Source organism: Taudactylus pleione, unplaced genomic scaffold (genome assembly GCF_031769625.1).
Source record: "Taudactylus pleione unplaced genomic scaffold, aTauple2 ptg000109l, whole genome shotgun sequence".
In the NCBI taxonomy this organism is placed as follows: Eukaryota; Metazoa; Chordata; class Amphibia; order Anura; family Myobatrachidae; genus Taudactylus; species Taudactylus pleione.
In genome coordinates this window covers 7,328,540-7,348,636 of record NW_028284511.1, presented here as the reverse complement: position 1 = coordinate 7,348,636, position 20,097 = coordinate 7,328,540, and the positions used below count along the sequence as shown (strand labels likewise).

The following is a 20,097-nucleotide window of genomic DNA, read 5'->3' as shown; positions in this document are numbered from 1 at the left end:
TAAAGAACTGATGGTGGGCAGATGAGTGGAGAAGGTGGGTATTGGGTGATAGACCTGGCAAGAGACATTTCTTGACAGATGGTGTTGATTTTGATGTACAGTATGTGGAGAGATAAAGGGCAGTTTGGGAAGGGGAGCGTGATGGAGGTGTACTGGCAGGTATTGCAAGTGAGAATATGAGGAGGGGGTCTATCTGCTCACCTACAACATGTCTGAGGGCTACAGTCAGAGATCCCTAGCTAATTAAGCTAATGTGATATCTGGGGTGCTAAGTAGTAGAAGTAATCTGTCACTAGATCAATATTGAGTTTGATAGAGTTCAAGGTAAGCTATGTGATCAGGTACTTCAGCTTGCTTGTTTACACCAGCGGGTGTCAAATCCATATTTCACGCGATACAGACCACCCCAGTGGAACAATGATAGACGTAGCCAAAATTCATTTTGAGGCCAGAAGATAACCATCTCAAAAAGAACAAATACAGCGCTATCTGGATTTGCCATAAATTACAGCACCATATGCTTATGACACACTGCTATCGACCACTTCATTCATAGGGGTATCCAGGAGTGCCCATATGATACAGATAAAAGGGTCTACGGACAGTGCACGTAAGGCAGGAGATAGTAGATAACCCTGCTGGTTTCCTCGACCAAGACCAAATGGAGCAGAGGTAAAACTATATATCAAGATTCTGGCGCCAAGTTTAACATCCTCCCCAACGCATAAAACTAATAACCATTCCAAACCGGGACACAACATATCACAATTATCCCTACTCCATGGAATCAAAGGCCTTGGCTTCATCCAAGGGCACATCCACTGCCCTCCTGCTGGCCAGGGTACCTGAATCTGCATGCAAAGGTGTCTACGGATGGTAAAAGATTTACCCGCAATAAACTTGTCTGGGCCGGTCACTTTTGCCAGAGTTATAACATCTGTGGCAAGGATATAAGTGGATATTATTCTGGATAGAGATGATCCTTATCCATCTTAGGAGTTAGGCTGCAAATTCATCTTTATTATTTATATCAAATACCATGTTACATATGTTGGAGGGCTCTTAACTGTCTGTAATAGAGTGCATATAATAAATATTATAACAAGGTTAAGCATAACTAACAGCATAATGCTCTTCAACTATGTAAGGAACTATGGATGTTTTAAGAATAAAATAAAAATTGTACATTTCTTTATAGATTAAGCACAATGGAAAATGCATTCCTTGGGGGCGATTCAATGGTTTTCACCTGCGGCTGACGCCATTGAGTGCCCAACGAAGCAATTCAATTGTTGTGCCGTTCGGGAGCAAATAGCTGAGGGTGAGCAGTAATGTGCGATAAGTCCAATGTTTGGCCACACTAACCAGGACTTTTAACAAGTTTAGCCATTTTATTCAGCTAAACTCAGTCTCACTGGATGCGACAAGTGCGATAATTAATGGATGCCTAAAACAATTGAATTGCTCAGATGGGCGCCCATTAACTATGGCACTAAAAAAATGTAAATAAAATGAACAGTCTCTCAAGCGTTGAAATTGACTTTCTACCCGCACTCTGATTCAAAAAAAACTTCTTTCAGCATGAACACCTAGAGCCTCCACCACAGCTCTCAGGTAGGGTATAACTGTGATAAGAGAAAAAAGCTCAAACAAATAAAGCAAATCATTCAGTTAAATTAATGTGTAACATCATAACAACTGGACCAGGTCAAAAAGATCAGTATAGAGCAGGCAGCAACTAGGTTAGCTCATTCGGTATAGCTAGATTACATAAAACATATGTCTAGCATATACATTTTCTTGGGTTTAATACAATTAAGAACAGAAAATAGAGATTACAGACCCTATACTTTCATAGCGGCGTGCTCCTTATTTTCACAAGCTCAACTTATCTAAAATAATTTGCAGCACATGGCATAGGGAAAGTTGTAGAATGATTTGACAAATATATGTAGTCTAACCTACGCCTGTCTTCTAATAAAACTAGCCTACTTTCAGCAATTTTACGCACTAGGACAGTGATTCCCAACCTCGGCCCTCAAGGCACACTAACAGTCCTGGTTTTAGTGATATCCATGCTAAAGCACAGATGGTTTAATCAAAATAACTGAGGTACTATTTAAGTTGCTTCTGCTCAAGTATGGCTATCATTAAAACCTGGACTGTTAGTGTGCCTTGAGGACTATGGTTGGGAACCAATGTACTAGGAATAAGCGGAGACTGGTATTCTGCTTCTGAAAACGTAGGAAGAGTAGAGGGCTAAAACACATGTATATGGACACACGCAGAGGCGGATTTACCGCTAGGCAACCAAAGCGGCTGCCTAGGGCCTGGCGGGTCCCATGGGGCCCGTAGCCGGGCCCTCCAGAAATCTGTCCCTGAAGAAAACCTGGCTCTGCTGCGCTGTGTTTCACGCACAAGCCGGCAGTATAATAGAAGCAGCAGCACTGGGGAGGAGGAGGGAGGAAGCAGGGAGGGGGTGGAGTTACAGGGCAGGGATTCAATAGAGCACCACATGTGACATGTCAGTCACTGACTTGCAAATAATACCCCCCCCCCCCCCTCCCGCAATACTTAACACTGTCACTGACTACCATGACTGGGAGGGAGGCAGAGGGAAGATGAGCCAATCGAGGAGCCAAGCCATGCTGCCAGCGCGGGATAAAAATGGGGCGGGAGGGAGCTCCGACAACATCTCAGATGCCACTTCATCTTTGCCTCATGTGAGAGAATGTACCAGCGTTGAGCGCTGGGATCATGTAATGGACCACAGCGCTGGAATCGGGGGTCCTGCGGCTGCCCACTATTATCCCCAGAGGCTGCCTGGACCCAGCCCTGAGCGTAAAGGCCAGCATCAGCATTCAGCAGCATCTTCTGCTTTGAGGCCTGGGGAAGCTGAGCTGAGGCTGAGCAGCACTGGGGTGGGGGTGGGGCCCGGCTGCCTGATGACTCCTCGGATGTATAAGCCAGTGTCCTGAGGAGTCTGAAATGAGCTGAGCTGCCTGCTTCAGTCTCCTCTGATCACTGGCTAAAAGAAGCAATGAGTCATCAGGAAGCTCCGCCCCCACCCCAGTCAGTGCAGTGTTCAGCTTTTCCAGGGACCCTGGCCTCCAGCGTAAGCATGACAGTACAGCAGGCTCAGAAGAGCAGAAGATAAACAAAACTGAAGATGGCCCTGGACGACTTTCCCTTTGTGGCCAGTGTTGTTAGAGGTAAGTGTTGGAGAGAGCACAGTGTAGGTATGATGAGGGAAGAGGGGCACAGTGGGTGAGATGAGGGAAGGGGGGCACAGTGTGGGTGTGATGAAGGGGCACATTGTAGGTGTGATGAGGGAAGAGGGAGCACAGTGTGGGTGAGATGAGGAAAGGGGCACAGTGTGGGTGAGATGAGGAAAGGGGGGCACAGTGTGGGTGAGATGAGGAAAGGGGGGCACAGTGTGGGTGAGATGAGGGAAGGGGGGGCACAGTGTGGGTGAGATGAGGGAAGGGGGGGCACAGTGTGGGTTTGATGTGGGAGGGGGGGCACAGTGGGTAATATGTGGGAAGGGGGAGCATGGTGTGGGTGAGATGAGGGAAAGGGAAGCACAGCGTGGGACAGAGAGCAGAGTGCGGGATAGGAAAAGTGCAGTACAATGCGGGATGTGGAGCACAGTGGGATACAGAGAAGGGGAGGCACAATACAGAACATATAGGGGGAGACACATACATACAGATATATGAAAGGACAAGACAAGGAAAAGAAGTAGTAAACAATGTAAAAATAATATATGTTATGATGGCATACTAATGTTAGTATAAAGGATATATATAAACCTCAAAATATCTTGTGAAGAAGAAAAATGGGGACTGATATACATTATACTAACATACTAATGCAATTATAATATGTATTATTTTTATATGTGTATGATGAGTAAGTACGTATGTGTGTGTATAGAGAGAGAGAGATCTTATAACGGCTTCTTTGCTGTTCAAGTCCATCGGGAGTCAAGTAGCCGGTGAAGTTAAGCTACCACTGAGAGACAAGTGAGGATCCAGCGATTGGCAAGCTGAGGAATAGCGCTGACCCCTGTGTGGAAGGGCTGGCGCAGAGGGTACCCTTCTGTGTCCGCCAAGGTCGGCAGAGCAGGTAAGGTCCCAAAGGGACAACCCTTCCTCATTATATATATATATATATATATATATATATATATAATACACACCACTATAGCGTAAATGAAAGGCACTGACTGACACTTATTAAAATTAGAACACGGATACTATAATTGAAGTGTCCAGGAGTGGCTTTCATTTACGCTATAGTGGAGTTTGTTACAGTGGGAAAGAGCACCAGGACTAGCTGGGAATATTGATGAGAGTGCCGGACCATTTTGGATACTATATATAGATATATGGATTGGGTACCCTCCCTGTAACTCCCTCACAGTGTCCCTGCCCTCACCCTCCCTCTAACTCCCCCTCAGTGTCCCTATCCTTACCCTCCCTGTAACTCCCCCTCGGTGTCCCTATCCTCACCCACCCTGTAACTCCCCCACAGTGTCCCTATCCTCACACTCCCTGTAACTCCCCCACAGTGTCCCTATCCTCACCCACCCTGTAACTCCTCCACAGTGTCCCTATCCTCACCCACCCTGTAACTCCCCCACAGTGTCCCTATCCTCACCCTCCCTGTAACTCCCTCACAGTGTCCCTGCCCTCACCCTCCCTCTAACTCCCCCTCAGTGTCCCTATCCTTACCCTCCCTGTAACTCCCCCTCGGTGTCCCTATCCTCACCCACCCTGTAACTCCCCCACAGTGTCCCTATCCTCACACTCCCTGTAACTCCCCCACAGTGTCCCTATCCTCACACTCCCTGTAACTCCCCCACAGTGTCCCTATCCTCACACTCCCTGTAACTCCTCCACAGTGTCCCTGCCCTCACCCACCCTGTAACTCCCCCACAGTGTCCCTATCCTCACCCACCCTGTAACTCCCCCACAGTGTCCCTGCCCTCACCCACCCTGTAACTCCTCCAGTGTCCCTATCCTCACCCACCCTGTAACTCCTCCACAGTGTCCCTATCCTCACCCACCCTGTAACTCCTCCACAGTGTCCCTATCCTCACCCACCCTGTAACTCCTCCAGTGTCCCTATCCTCACCCACCCTGTAACTCCTCCACAGTGTCCCTATCCTCACCCACCCTGTAACTCCTCCACAGTGTCCCTATCCTCACCCACCCTGTAACTCCCCCACAGTGTCCCTATCCTCACACTCCCTGTAACTCCCCCACAGTGTCCCTATCCTCACTATCCCTGTAACTCCTCCACAGTGTCCCTGCCCTCACCCACCCTGTAACTTCCCCTCAGTGTCCCTATCCTCACCCTCCCTGTAACTCCCCCTGTGTCCCTATCCTCACCCTCCCTGTAACTCCCCACAGTGTCCCTGTCCTCGCCCTCCCTGTAACTTCCCCTCAGTGTCCCTATCCTCACCCTCCCTGTAACTTCCCCTCAGTGTCCCTGTCCTCAACCTCCCTGTAACTTCCCCTCAGTGTCCCTATCCTCACCCACCCTGTAACTCCCCCACAGTGTCCCTATCCTCACCCACCCTGTAACTCCTCCACAGTGTCCCTATCCTCACCCACCCTGTAACTCCCCCACAGTGTCCCTATCCTCACCCTCCCTGTAACTCCCTCACAGTGTCCCTGCCCTCACCCTCCCTCTAACTCCCCCTCAGTGTCCCTATCCTTACCCTCCCTGTAACTCCCCCTCGGTGTCCCTATCCTCACCCACCCTGTAACTCCCCCACAGTGTCCCTATCCTCACACTCCCTGTAACTCCCCCACAGTGTCCCTATCCTCACACTCCCTGTAACTCCCCCACAGTGTCCCTATCCTCACACTCCCTGTAACTCCTCCACAGTGTCCCTGCCCTCACCCACCCTGTAACTCCCCCACAGTGTCCCTATCCTCACCCACCCTGTAACTCCCCCACAGTGTCCCTGCCCTCACCCACCCTGTAACTCCTCCAGTGTCCCTATCCTCACCCACCCTGTAACTCCTCCACAGTGTCCCTATCCTCACCCACCCTGTAACTCCTCCACAGTGTCCCTATCCTCACCCACCCTGTAACTCCTCCAGTGTCCCTATCCTCACCCACCCTGTAACTCCTCCACAGTGTCCCTATCCTCACCCACCCTGTAACTCCTCCACAGTGTCCCTATCCTCACCCACCCTGTAACTCCCCCACAGTGTCCCTATCCTCACACTCCCTGTAACTCCCCCACAGTGTCCCTATCCTCACTATCCCTGTAACTCCTCCACAGTGTCCCTGCCCTCACCCACCCTGTAACTTCCCCTCAGTGTCCCTATCCTCACCCTCCCTGTAACTCCCCCTGTGTCCCTATCCTCACCCTCCCTGTAACTCCCCACAGTGTCCCTGTCCTCGCCCTCCCTGTAACTTCCCCTCAGTGTCCCTATCCTCACCCTCCCTGTAACTTCCCCTCAGTGTCCCTGTCCTCAACCTCCCTGTAACTTCCCCTCAGTGTCCCTATCCTCACCCACCCTGTAACTCCCCCACAGTGTCCCTATCCTCACCCACCCTGTAACTCGCCCTCAGTGTCCCTATCCTCACCCACCCTGTAACTCGCCCTCAGTGTCCCTATCCTCACCCACCCTGTAACTCGCCCTCAGTGTCCCTATCCTCACCCACCCTGTAACTCGCCCTCAGTGTCCCTATCCTCACCCACCCTGTAACTCCCCCACAGTGTCCCTATCCTCACCCACCCTGTAACTCGCCCTCAGTGTCCCTATCCTCACCATCCCTGTAACTCCCCCACAGTGTCCCTATCCTCACCCACCCTGTAACTCCCCCACAGTGTCCCTATCCTCACCCACCCTGTAACTCCCCCACAGTGTCCCTGCCCTCACCATCCCTGTAACTCCCCCACAGTGTCCCTATCCTCACCCACCCTGTAACTCCCCCACAGTGTCCCTATCCTCACCCACCCTGTAACTCCCCCACAGTGTCCCTATCCTCACCCACCCTGCCTTCGGCACGCACATGAAGACTCTCCCTGTACCTCAGCTCCCTGCCCTACCCCCAGTCTGGCATATACATTAATAGGTATAACATTAGAAATATTAAATAATGATCACAAAACACAGTGCCAAACTTCCAAGGTAACATAAGTCCTGGCACTGGGTTGAAACTGGGACCACCCATTACCAAATGTCTACTTTTGATTATGATCCCTTTGTATGCTAGGTCTCATGTGCAGGCTGGTCCCATTCTGCCTGGGGCAAAGCAGCATGACGCTGTCAGCATGCATGGGTTCTGGTAGCTGGGGGAATCTAGGCTGGGGTATATGTGCCATGTAATGTCAACGTGGCATTTTTGAACATGTCTGATCACTGGTGCCAGTCCATAGTCACTGAGCAGGGTGCAATTTTTCCAATATACATATTATTGTTATTTCTATACTATGATAAAAAGTTCCCAAAATGTACATGCAAGATGCATGTCTCCTTAAATATATAAATAATGAAGAGATCCCCAAAAATTGCTTACATTACAATATCAGGCAGTGGTGCAGGGGGTGAGAGTGAGATGGAATCAGTAGAGAGAGGGGCAGGGGGTGAAAGAGGGAAGCGGGCAGTGAGAAGTGTGGGGGATGAGAGAGAAGTCAGAGGTGCAGGGGGTGAAATGGAAGCAGGGGCTGAAAGGGTAGCAGGGAGTTAGAGGTGCAGGGGGTAAGTACAGAAGAGTGAGACGCAGGTGATCACACACAAAGGAGAGTAAAGGAGTCAAAGGATGGTTAGGTCTAGATAGAGGTGGTGAACTTGGACCTCTGATACCATAACCACATGACCCGCAATAATAGGGAGGGGCAAGGTACAGAACAGGGGGCCAACAGTGTCCGCTCGCCACCATTCGGGCTAAAGTTTATATTCCCCCTCTATGCCCATGTGGATAGTAACACTGGTCGTGGACCAGCCCCGCTGCAGCAGTCTCGTGGTTGTGACATCAGAGGTCCTTTCTCCAACTTGGATCTACTGTAGCAACAACCATAAGGGTGTTACCTAGGATGAAAATATTTACACATGAGGAGACTGACGGACAAAGAAACAGATAAAAGAAAGTAAATGGGACATGGCAAAAGCTAGCAAAAATCAAGTGTATTATACATATATAGCCGACGTTTCAAGGCCGTAGTGGACCTTTTCTGTAGGGTGCTGTGCATGAACATGAATCAGGAATGAAAATATAGTGCTATGGATTGGTTGAGGGAGGGGGGGGCCCCCAAAACGGTATCTTGCCTAGGGCCCTATTTAGTCTAAATCCGGCTCTGGACACACGTCTACCAGTTTGATGTTTGTCTAAAGCTGGTAACTTGACAGAGTCAAACAGACCCTTAAGGCCAAATGTAATAGGGGCAGAGTTTACCAGTAAATAAACTCACTTTTTAAACTCAGCCAATGTAATAAGAGTATGAGAACAGGCAAATTCGCATGGTTTTTAGACTCAAAAAGCTCACGATTTAAACTCTCATCCAGATGGTTTCCCATTTTGAAGAAAAAACCTCAACCAATGTCAGAGTTTACTGCTAAACTCTCACATTTTCTAAATGCTCACCTATTACATTGGTCCCTATTTGTAGTGACGTTTGCGGGCTACTGTAGATAACTGATCGGATCCTTTGCACAATGGCAGTTATTAAATATGTCAATAACAACAGGTAAATACGTTTGAGAAGGATCATGGGAGAAGGAATATGAATATACAATCAGGCAACACAGTATTATATGAATAAAGGGCAAGATATTTACATGCAAGCTCTATGCTTCTAAGATCCCTTCAAGTTTCCACCAATTACTGTACATATAAAAATATCAAAAACAAAAATAGTGTAATAGTATAAATGCTGAAACAATCTTGTGCTAAATTGAATAAAAAGTGTGTTCCTTCCACCATAAGAGAACAGCAATACATTTAGCCTTTCCACCAGTGCAGAGGTTCCCAAACACGGTCCTCAAGACACCCCAACAGTTCAGGTTTTCAAGATATCCATGGTTAAGCACAGGTGGTTAAATCAAATTGACTGAGGTGCTAATTAAGTCAACTGTGCTCAACCATGGATATCTCTAAAACCTTAACTGTTGGGGAGCCTTGAGGACTGTGTTTGGGAACCTCTACACCAATGCTTAGCAGATTCACTAGATACTCTTACTAGTGTGACCTTTCATGCAGGCATTTCACAATGTTGCTCCATCATGTTTTTCTGGATTTTAAATCCTCCAGCTTTCCAAATGTAGTGTACCATTTAAGAAGTAAAACAACTAATAGTGAAGTACGGTATAGTAGAATATAAAACCAATTCAAGATGCATTTACAATTAAAAGAAAAAAAAAAAAAAAAAAAAAAAAAGCATATCACCACACATGTGCATGCAACCATTAAGCCCCGTACCAGTCAGTGTTGTAAAGTCAGACACATCACATTAGCCCACAGGATTCCCGAGATCCAGGTGCCAGACTGCTTCCAGATGGACAATCACAGCAAGGTAGTGTTGCACAAAATATTGTAATAATTTCTTATACACACTTTAATGCTTTTTTCAAGTAATCATATTCCTCCAAGAGATATTGACCAAGAAATAATAAGAACAACATATAGTATAATACTGTTTCAGAAATAAAATATTTTAAATGATGCCAAGTATTGTGCTCACATATAGATTGTAAAAATGTGCATATATCACCATATCCTAGGTATTTCTTTTGTTGAAGCTTTGTATTTCTTCAGTATTCGTTTAGGATCTCAAAGAAAGAAGACTATAATAGTGCAATATTGTTTTTGAAGCAATAAAACACATTTATTAAACATCACACTCACATTGAAAAATAAAACCTCAGGCATATATCACCATATCCATGGTAGCAGCAGAAAGAATGTTATCCCTTCAACTGGAAAATATAAAGTTTGGAGTCCCCAAGTACCGGAAACCGGTTTGCTCCAATCCTCAGAAAAAGGAGACACAGAGGTTCACAGTTACAGTTCCTTCCATGTCTGTCGTGGAAGGAACTGTAACTGTGAACCTCTGTGTCTCCTTTTTCTGAGGATTGGAGCAAACCGGTTTCCTGAGACTTGGGGACACCAAACTTTATATTTTCCAGTTGAAGGGATAACATTCTTTCTGCTGCTACCATGGATATGGTGATATATGCCTGAGGTTTTATTTTTCAATGTGAGTGTGATGTTTAATAAATGTGTTTTATTGCTTCAAAAACAATATTGCACTATTATAGTCTTCTTTCTTTGAGATCCTAAACGAATACTGAAGAAATACAAAGCTTCAACAAAAGAAATACCTAGGATATGGTGATATATGCACATTTTTTCAATCTATATGTGAGCACAATACTTGGCATCATTTAAAATATTTTATTTCTGAAACAGTATTATACTATGTTTTTCTTATTATTTCTTGGGGTCAATATCTCTTGGAGGAATATGATTGCTTGAAAAAAGCTTTAAAGTGTGTGTAACAAATTATTACAATATTTTGGGGAACACGTATCTGTGCGCCGGTGTGCAACACTACCTTGCTGTGATTGTTGTTTGAAGCTTGGTGAAGGCCTTTTTTGTGTTGCACAGGCTGCTGGGTATTATATGTTTGCGCACTTTGGATCTTATCCTTTACCAAATTGCTTCCAGATGCAGTCAGTCTGGTTGGGGTATAATGGTGCTCCCACTCTCCTGCTGACGCGTTTCAAATTAGTCTTTTTCAAAGGTGGAGATGTCACAAGGGTGTGTCAATAGGGATACTATTACACTATTTTTGTATTTTTTTATATGCATTGTACAATATATGGTGAAAAACTGAAGGGATTATAGAAGCACAGCACTTGAAGGTAAATATTTCTTTCCCTTTATTCCTGTCATTATTTTAGGGTCACTATTTTTTTAAATAAAGCAGTGCAGCATTGAAGCGCTGGTTTATAGTGAACACACTTATTTGGCCACTAACACAGGGTTATATTCTGAAACGGTTTTACATAGATAAAATGGAGGACACATTTTTTTTCTTAACAAAAACATCCAAAACCTTTATTAAGTAAAAAATGCCTTTTTGTAGAGGAATCAGTGTGTAAGGCATACAGGAATGTGTGGTCTTGTTTTAGCCGTATCACAAGTAAATTGTAAGCTCAGAACGATGTAGCGTTTCTAGGAAGAAGTTTTGTTCCACATCAGGAAGGAGCCAGCATCCGGTACCCATATCACCTGTCATTTCTCCAGAGGAGCGTAATTCAGAAGCTTCTCGATCAGGTCCACATGAGCAAGCAGCATACGGCGACAGCAGTACCTCTTTAACCCCAACGCATCCAGAGCATCCCTATAAGAAGTAGAGAGGAATGGTAAGAGATGAGGACTGAAAAGGGCCAGAATATTCAGAGGAACTATATTTGGGCATTGTTAGAACAGATACGTAAGCTGCTCTTTAATCAATTTACATTTACTGTGTTTTAAAATTGTTCTGTTTCTTGTGATTCAACCGTTTTCCATGCCTGCAGGGTAAGGAATATTTTTCACAATTATATGCCCAATTTCTCTATTATTATTTTTATTATTATTATTAAATAGTGGGTCGATCTGACTGCTTGCATATACACCACGCCGTGCCCCCCTTTTTAATTAAAAGCATTAACAATACAGATGGAGAACAGCTTATTCCTGGAGAATCATGTTCAATCTGAGAAATAAGTATTTTATTCCCTCCTGGGGTCCTACTCTTATATTGCAGCTGCTAATAACACATATAAGCCAGATCCCATTTCTGCCCTTAAAACTTTGTGAGACTGACAAAGTAAAACAAGTCTGAAATCTCTGTAACTCAGGTCACCAGACTAATGTTTCATGACTTTCGCTCTAGGATTGTTCCGACTATGTAAGAGTCACAAACAGCTAGTAAAGGCTAAAAGTATATTTGCATGATTGTCATCCGTTTGTCCCCAGCTAATGGACAAGACAGATTTTAAAATAAACCTATTATAGTCTTGAAAAGCAAAAAAATAATAATAGAAAAAAATATTGTATTTAGGTAGAATAAAAATGTACTTTAGAGGAGTTAGACATGACACAAGGGAAGCTTTAGTTGGGAATGGGAGGACAGTTGTAAAGCATAGGTGCAGGTACCTTGCAGAGTCCACCCACACTACTGCTGCTTCCTCACACATCCCCCAGTTGGACAGAGGCTCTAATAATACAATTGGCTGCATCTTTGGGTTAAGAATGTTTTAATGTTACAATGGCAATAGAGAAGCACAACATAAATAATTAACTTCATATGCTAACATTAATAACCCTCAACATCACCACCCTTTACATCTGAAACTCCATCTTGAAATACTCCTCCTCATGCTCTCATCAATCTGTCTCTGCCTGTAACGCTCCTATGTTCAGATAACGAGCCATCAGACCCATCAACAAGACCTCTCTCATGCCTGGGGCGGGATGCTGCAAAGGTAGAAATGAAGTCAAACCCCCAAAATGCAGGTTTGACCACATTTCTCATATCCGCCAAGCCCCAGAATGCTATGGGTATTGGCGTTACTCTATAGAAGTCTATGGGCTTCTATTGGGAGAGTGCTTTTAAAAAGATCCAATCGGACCCCTCGCAGCACCCCCCGCAGTGTCTGCGTCCTTCTACGCATTCTGGGTCGTAGACCTGGAAGTCCCTCCATCGCAAAGGGCCGCTCTTAACGAGAGAGCGGTCCTTTGCAGTGTTCGTCATGCATACCGGCGTCACTAATGCAGGCATGCATGCAAAGTGTGGCGGGATGCGTTACAGTCTGAATGCGATGCGTTTTGCATCCCGCCCCTGGTCAGATGTCCCCTTGCCTCAATTAAAACCTCTGACATCCTACCTGTTTACTAGAGCCTACCCTATTCCCTTCTGTACACACTTCAATCTATACCCATGTCCACTAAGGCACCCACATTAGTCTTTTCTCAGCCCTTCCTCAATAGATTGTAAGCTCTTGTAGACAGGGTTCTCCAAACCCTTTGTTTTCATGTCTGCGCTTAATGTGCTCTATCTTGAATATCCCTGTTTTATGTGTGTTCAGTTTTCACCAATGACCGATGCTGTGACCCACTGTGGTTCCTTACAAAACAACAAGGGTATAGATGACATCACTGAACATACCCCTCAGTGTACTCCGCCTGAAGTAGCCCAAGGTACGTCTCCCACTTATTTCCAACGATCTTTCCACACGTGAAGCATCTGACTGGGACAATCATTTTGCTGAGGGGAAAGGGAAAAAAAAACTTTAAGAAACAGATAAATAATAATAACCTCTTCTATGAGACCAGTCTATGCTCTTATTCTGGGCCTGCCCTCCTTCTGAAGAAACTGGGAGATAGACCCAGAGAAACGCGTTAAGGTGTTGGGGTGCCGACTATTGAATTGCCGCCTAACGTTATTGTATACCCAGTGCTCCGTGCTCCATTGCTACCAAGGGAGATAATCTTCTTGCCGGTAATTACTGCGGACACCTAGAACATCACTATACCTATATGATCTATGGAGCCGAAATTGATGTGGTTAGATGTGCTATTTACTGCACAGATAAAATACAAACCCTGGGATCCTTATTCATTAACCGGGACCTGTTTCCTTAATTGGACTTGCACCACTTGTTTAGGTGCAGTAACTTGTTCCTTGGGACCTATTTCATTCTGGACTTATCCTTTAAGAAATTTGGATCTTTGAAACTGTACACCCACACCAGAATAAGCTACTTACATTTACACATTCAGTTAGGCTGGCTATCATTCCATGTATGTGCTATAATTGCAACATTGTTATTATCTTTTTTTTCTTTTTTTTTAATGGGGGGCATCCACTAGACGATTTTATCCCTGTCCAACCTCTGATTTTCCCTTGAAATTTCCCTTGAAATATGATCTTCCACTCTGAACAATTTGCAAAAGATTTGCAAAAGATCTAACAATAAACTATGTTGTTTTAATCTGTGATTGAGAGCTTTCAGCTATAGTGGGCAGACAGTGGTTCATCGTTTGATCGTTCAGCGTAAACAATGTGTAAGCAATCAAGTGAAATTGACCTGCATGTTCAGTCGAGGGAGGAGACGATCAAACGACCAGCGGGAGCGCGCATCGTACATCATTAGAAACAATTACTGCACGATTTGCAAACGATGTTTGAACGATTATCAAACGATTTTATCATTATCGTTCAATTTTATCGTCTAGTGGATACCCCCCTTAAGTCTGTATTTTTGTTTTTAGTATTTGTGTGTTGAATAAACGTAAATATATGATTGTCTACCAGAGCTATCTTTCCATTCTTTTCCCTTATTCTGGGCTATGTATCTTTCCGGCTTTCCGGAAATATCGCCTTGTGTATGGCAATCAATGCGGTCAGTCAGATATTATACTACTTTCTGATTTATAGTATTTATTGGATTAGGCCATATACAATCATTTTGTCTAATACATACTTTTATCATGTGTATGAGCTGGGTTAGAGAAAATTATAAATACAGAGGGACAATATAAAGCAGCAAAGCCATGAATGGCTGCAAAAGTATAAAATATCCCACAAACCTAATGATAGTTTGTCACAAATCTGATCTTGGTTTCTCCATAACACACAGTACTTACCTATGGATAGTTTACTCTTCCCGCCGCCTTTGTAAATGTTACCTGTGCTATTGCTATAAAATCACAGACTTTGGACATTTTAATGCACTTGGCAATGCTAGAAGGGAAATGCAATTAGCAGCGGGGTTCAATGGAATCAATGGGTTTTCCCTATGCATTAAACCCCCCACAGGTGCCTTTTCCTCGCAGTTCCTGAAGCTGTAAAGAAAAGACCACTTCTGGGTGTACGCGTGCAGGGTAAACCACACTAAATGAATCTCCTGGTGCGGGTAATTAGATGCGGAATAAACCCCACAGCTAACTGAATTCCCCCTAGAGGTCATTTATAGCCACATTTCCCTGCTACAAGCCCACTAATATTGTGGACAGAAAAGGGAGTAGACCACTGTAGAATATAATATAAAGAGTGGTCTCCATGCTGCATACTGCAACTGGTAGTGCCAGACAATGATTTTATGTGGTCCCTTCATTTCAAGAAACAAACATGCTCTATAACTTATTAATAGTCATAAGCACATATTATAGGTTGTCCTACATATTATGCTTCTTCAACTTTTCTTAAGTTTGCCCATTATTCTACAGTTAGTGTATTTCCCTTAGTCAAGCTTGGTGTTTGTTTCGTTTATATACCCATATGCTTATTAGATATGTCATTTTAAGCATATATGCAGAATGTGTTTTGTTTTGAGATATAATTGACTGCAGATGCCCAGTGGCATATGAATGTACAATACAAAGTTGTATCAAACCACCACAAAACACTTCTACAGCAATGTAATAGCAGTCACTGTGTGGTATATCTACATGGGCAACTTGGACCAAGAAAAAAATAAATAAAAATAAATAAATCTATTGTCAGCAGCATACAGGAATACAATCGAACCATATTATGTGGTTGGCCTGTTCAAATAAGGTAGATAACAGCTTATTTAGTAGCTTTGCATTTGTGTGGAAAAATTGCACTGAACTACAGCAACCAGTCTACAATTAGCTTTAATCTGTCTAGAGCAGTGGTTCTCAAACTCGGTCCTCAGGACCCCACACAGGTCACATTTTTGGGGTCACCCAGCAGGAGCACAGGTGTTTTCATTACTCACTGACATTTTAAAAGATCCACAGGTGGAGCTAATTATTTCACTTGTGATTCTCTGGGGAGACCTGGAAAACATGCACTGTTTGGGGCCCAGAGGACAGAGTTTGAGAACCTGTGGTCTAGGGCACAGGTTCTCAAACAGTGCATGTTTTCCAGGTCTCCTCACAGAATCACAAGGGAAATAATGATCTCCACCTGTGGATCTTTTAAAATGTGTCAGTGAGTAATGAATACACCTGTGCTCTTGCTGGGTGACATCCATCGGAAATGAGCATGCAATAGTGGTAACCCTTGCATGGAATGGAAAAAGCATTTCCACTGAATTGGTTCCAACTGGCCATCTCTGATCTCTTCCTACACAATGCTAGCAATAAACACAGTTACCGGCACCCTGAGCTTACTGATGGCTCCTCCAATGCAGTAACAGCATAGGAATTCAGCAAAATACACTTACATTAGAAACAATGGGTTGTACAGTCAGGCCCGCGTTAGCACAGCTGTTGTATCTCTAAACACAAGGCAATGCGGCGCCATAGACTACTTACACAAGCCAAGGAGCGATGGTGACCAGTGGAGATTGTAAAACAGCTGACACTATAGCCAACAGCACACGGGCTGGACGCCTGATCCTCGCAGCACAGTACCAGCACCCGCCTCACCAATGCCCGGGTCTCCGGCCGCCGCCTGTTCCCGTACGCAGCTGCCCGGTGCCCACACACATACACGCGTCTCTTCCGCACCACGTGACCCACCGCCTCCAACTCTCTACTGTGTCCACCGGGCGCCCCCTAGCGGACGGGAGGAAATAGAGTGATCGCCGCTGTGTGAGGGATGATCAGAGCGCAGCAGGGACCGGGAAGACAGACAGCTGCAGCCAGGTACTCTTCCTTCTATACTGTGTCACTTATATACCGTGTATATACTGTGTACATATACAGCATACATGGGTGTGCACACTGTACCAATGCGTGCTGTGCGAGGCTCTGTATATATTATAGCACACACACTAGTAATAAGTCCCATCCTACACCAAGCAACAAGTTCTCATACAGGGCAGAGCAAATGATTCTCAGCTATATATATATATATATATATATATATATATATATATATATATATATATATATATATATATCAAAACAAATAATATATTATTTCCAGGCAGGAAATATTTGCTCTTGTAGAAAAAAAAACAAAGAGGGTAATCACCTTACTAACTACTATAACCCTAACTGCTGTGATCAGTTTGCCATTTGCCGCGGGTATACTGTCAGGATTGTTAGATTTGTTTTTACCTAACTAGTGAGAATTGACCTAACTTTTGCCCAGTGACTGATTGTACTGACAAGCCCTGATTAGCTGCAGGTGACATGGTTCAGGTGACATGGTGCAGGTGTCTGGGAGGCTGCCCCACACAAGACTTTAAGGCCCCCATACATCAGCAATTGATTGCAGCAATCGTGCAATTTGCAATTGATTGTGTTTAAAAATCTTTCCCTTTTTCAATCGATTGCAGATTTGCCACAATCGATTGAAAAAGGGAAAGATTTTTATACACAATCGATTGCAAGTTGCACGATTGCTGCAATCAATTGCTGATGTATGGGGGCCTTTACACAGCCTGTAAACTACCTGCACAGCAATACCTGACATTACTACCACAGAGCAGATAGGATTGTATTTATTTATTTTTTACAAAAAAAACCCTTGTAGAACTAATGTCTTGGTGCAGATGTTATTACAATGCTAATATGCCTGATACACATTTGTTTATATACACATTTGGTATTGGTCCAAACAGATACACAAGATACATCTCAATTTATTTTGCACATATTTCTTGTGGTATGTTCTACATTGTTTGTTTTCATGCTTGTTTTTTTATCATTGTTGTACATCTAAGATATACTTCCATTTATGCATAATGTATTTATTAGTAAATCAAGAAAACATAAATATAGGTCGTTTACAAGTATCATTAGATAAAAATAGACCGTGACATCCTCCTGCTGTTACTAAACTACCCTCAGCAGATAGCCTTTCTAATGCTGTATCTTTCGTTTATCGTTTTTGCTAAATGTTGGAAAACAATGTGTCAGTAAAAATGTTGAGTGCCAGTAAACATTTTCTTAAAATGTAACAATATTTTCATCTGTGCTTTGGTAGTTAGTTTTATAGGTGTGAGGCGCACATCAACCACAATATATTAGGTTTGAGCCACTGTATGTGCTATAGTAACATACCTCATCATGCACAATCAGACAGTGGGGATTGATCATTTCAGTGGAAGAACATCTGTAGACATATTTGAGAATGGTCTACTTACTAACTATGGGCCTGATTCAGAGACGCTCGTAAGCGGCCACTCGTTCGTTCTGACCGATGTTTGTACATCTGCGCATGCGTACGATTGTAATACGCATGCGCGAACCAGTTAGTGCGGCCGAAAATCGTTTGTTCGCTACATAGCGAATGCCTGCTATTTTGAGTGACAGGAGGAGGCGTATGTGGGTGGTAACAGGGGAAGGTGCTTGAAAACGGGGGTGTGGAATTAATACAGCAGCGTCATTGACCACGTCACTTGTTTTTTTTTTTACCCAGAACTGCTCGCAAAATAGCAGTTGAAAAAACCAGCCACAAGAAAAGCGAGCAGTTCATACGCTGTTCGATGTGCTCGATTAATCTAATAAATAGCGGACATGACGTAGGATGCGAGCGGCCAGGGGGCGTATTTTTCAAAATTACAACCGCAAGTTTTGCTCGCCCGTTCAGACTTAGAGGCGTGAACAGACCACAATTAGCGAACGGTTCATTTGAATAGCCACCCCTTGTTTTAGAACGAAAGACCGCAAATAGCGAGCGGCTCTGAATCAGGCCCTATGTGTAAGCTCTGCTCATGAAATCTGTGGTACCTTGTTTTACCATGGATCACATGCACGGTCCTTGAAACACAGGCCCGCCCAACAGCAGCAGCTGAAGAGGGGGGCTGGGAGATCTATTGCCCTGGGAGCCGTGGCCTGAAGGCACAGTCACAGTCATCTCACCAGCGCCATCTAGTCGGTGCCATGGCCGGATTCACTAGTCATTGACTGATACAGAAAGGGGGCGCTATCAGTGCGATTGTCCCCCAACCACTTCAGGTGGAGACAGAGGAGACTGCTGCTGATCTCGGTAACAACAGTCTCCCAGGACCCACCGCAGTCCAGCACACAGCTAAACCCCCCTTCTCTGCGCCCCTGAGTGTTACTGAAAGGGATAGAGCCACATAGATAATCCCTTCTTGACAGCTACGTAACAGGGCTTCAGTGTGCCGTTGTGGTGCTGGCGCTCCCTTCACATGAACACATGCCATCATAAGGCTGCACCCCAGGTAGCGCCATGACTGGAGCTGCGTACACTGACCAGAGGATCCTAAGGATGCTCCAAACAGCTGTACAGGCTGCAGGGTGTGTGGTTGGAACGTCTGAAGGATGCTTTGGACAGCACTGCAGCGCCAATACTGGCTGCACCCTGCTAGTCACATGCAGGGGCCAAAAGGCTGCTACAATGCAGCCCCCTGGGAACTCTGCCCTATGCGATGGCACAGGCTGCACCACCCTACATATAGTCTTGCTTCTTGAGCTAACTAAAAGTGGGATGTGACCTAATTCATACCTTTAGACATTGGGCCGATTATAAAATGGGACAGTGGCATGTCTGAATCATAGCGTTAGTTATTCCAGAAAAGTGCAATTTTTTGTTAATGCTGCACGCAGTGTGGGCACTTGTCCCTGCTGCGTGACGCAGGGGACTACCTCCCAGCTTCATCCAATCTGCAGCCCCGAAACAGGGTGCTGCTGCATCCACCCCCTGAGAGAGAGATGACAGAATGTCTCTCCCAACACAGCGCGGGACCTGTGAGCCGGGGCAGGGCGCTGGTTGCAGCATAGGATGACTACGGCTGGGCATCCCTCCCTGTGCTACAGCATCAGTCAGGGCATCCCTCCCTGGGCATCCCTCCCTGTGCTACAGCATCAGTCATGCCACCCACCTTAGGTTAGGTTAGGACTAGACTACAGTGCTGATGGACCTGTAACGTCACACCCACGTGACCCGGCCTGAAAGTGGGAGGGCGGGGATGCTAAGGGGGGATGCTAAGCTGCGCTCGCCACAAATATTTATTCCCCCTCTATGCCCTAGTGCAGTGTTGGCTAACCTTGACACTCCAGCTGTTATGGAACTACATAACCCAGCATGCACTGCTACAGTTTTGCTATTAGGGCATGCTAAAACTGTGGCAGGGCATGCTGGGATATATAGTTCCACAACAGCTGGAGTGTCAAGGTTAGCCAACACTGCCC

The 20,097-nt window shown here is 45.0% G+C and overlaps 2 protein-coding genes across 2 annotated transcripts in view; one reads left to right on the top strand and one right to left on the bottom strand.

Annotated features, from left to right (window-relative positions):
* Positions 1-10,883: 10,883 nt before the first annotated feature.
* Positions 10,884-16,650, bottom strand: POLR2L (RNA polymerase II, I and III subunit L). The gene is made up of 3 exons (XM_088470985.1): positions 16,303-16,650; positions 13,184-13,282; positions 10,884-11,371 (listed from the first exon to the last, which is right to left on the bottom strand). Exons 2-3 carry the CDS (start codon positions 13,276-13,278, stop codon positions 11,263-11,265), a joined length of 204 nt encoding a protein of 67 aa, XP_088327111.1. The 5' UTR covers positions 13,279-13,282; positions 16,303-16,650; the 3' UTR covers positions 10,884-11,262.
* Positions 16,400-20,097, top strand: part of TSPAN4 (tetraspanin 4) — a 752,131-nt gene continuing 748,433 nt past the window's right edge. Inside the window, exon 1 of the mRNA XM_088470984.1 lies at positions 16,400-16,635. The gene's annotated coding sequence lies outside the window, so the exon portion shown is untranslated. The remainder of the gene's footprint in view (positions 16,636-20,097) is intronic.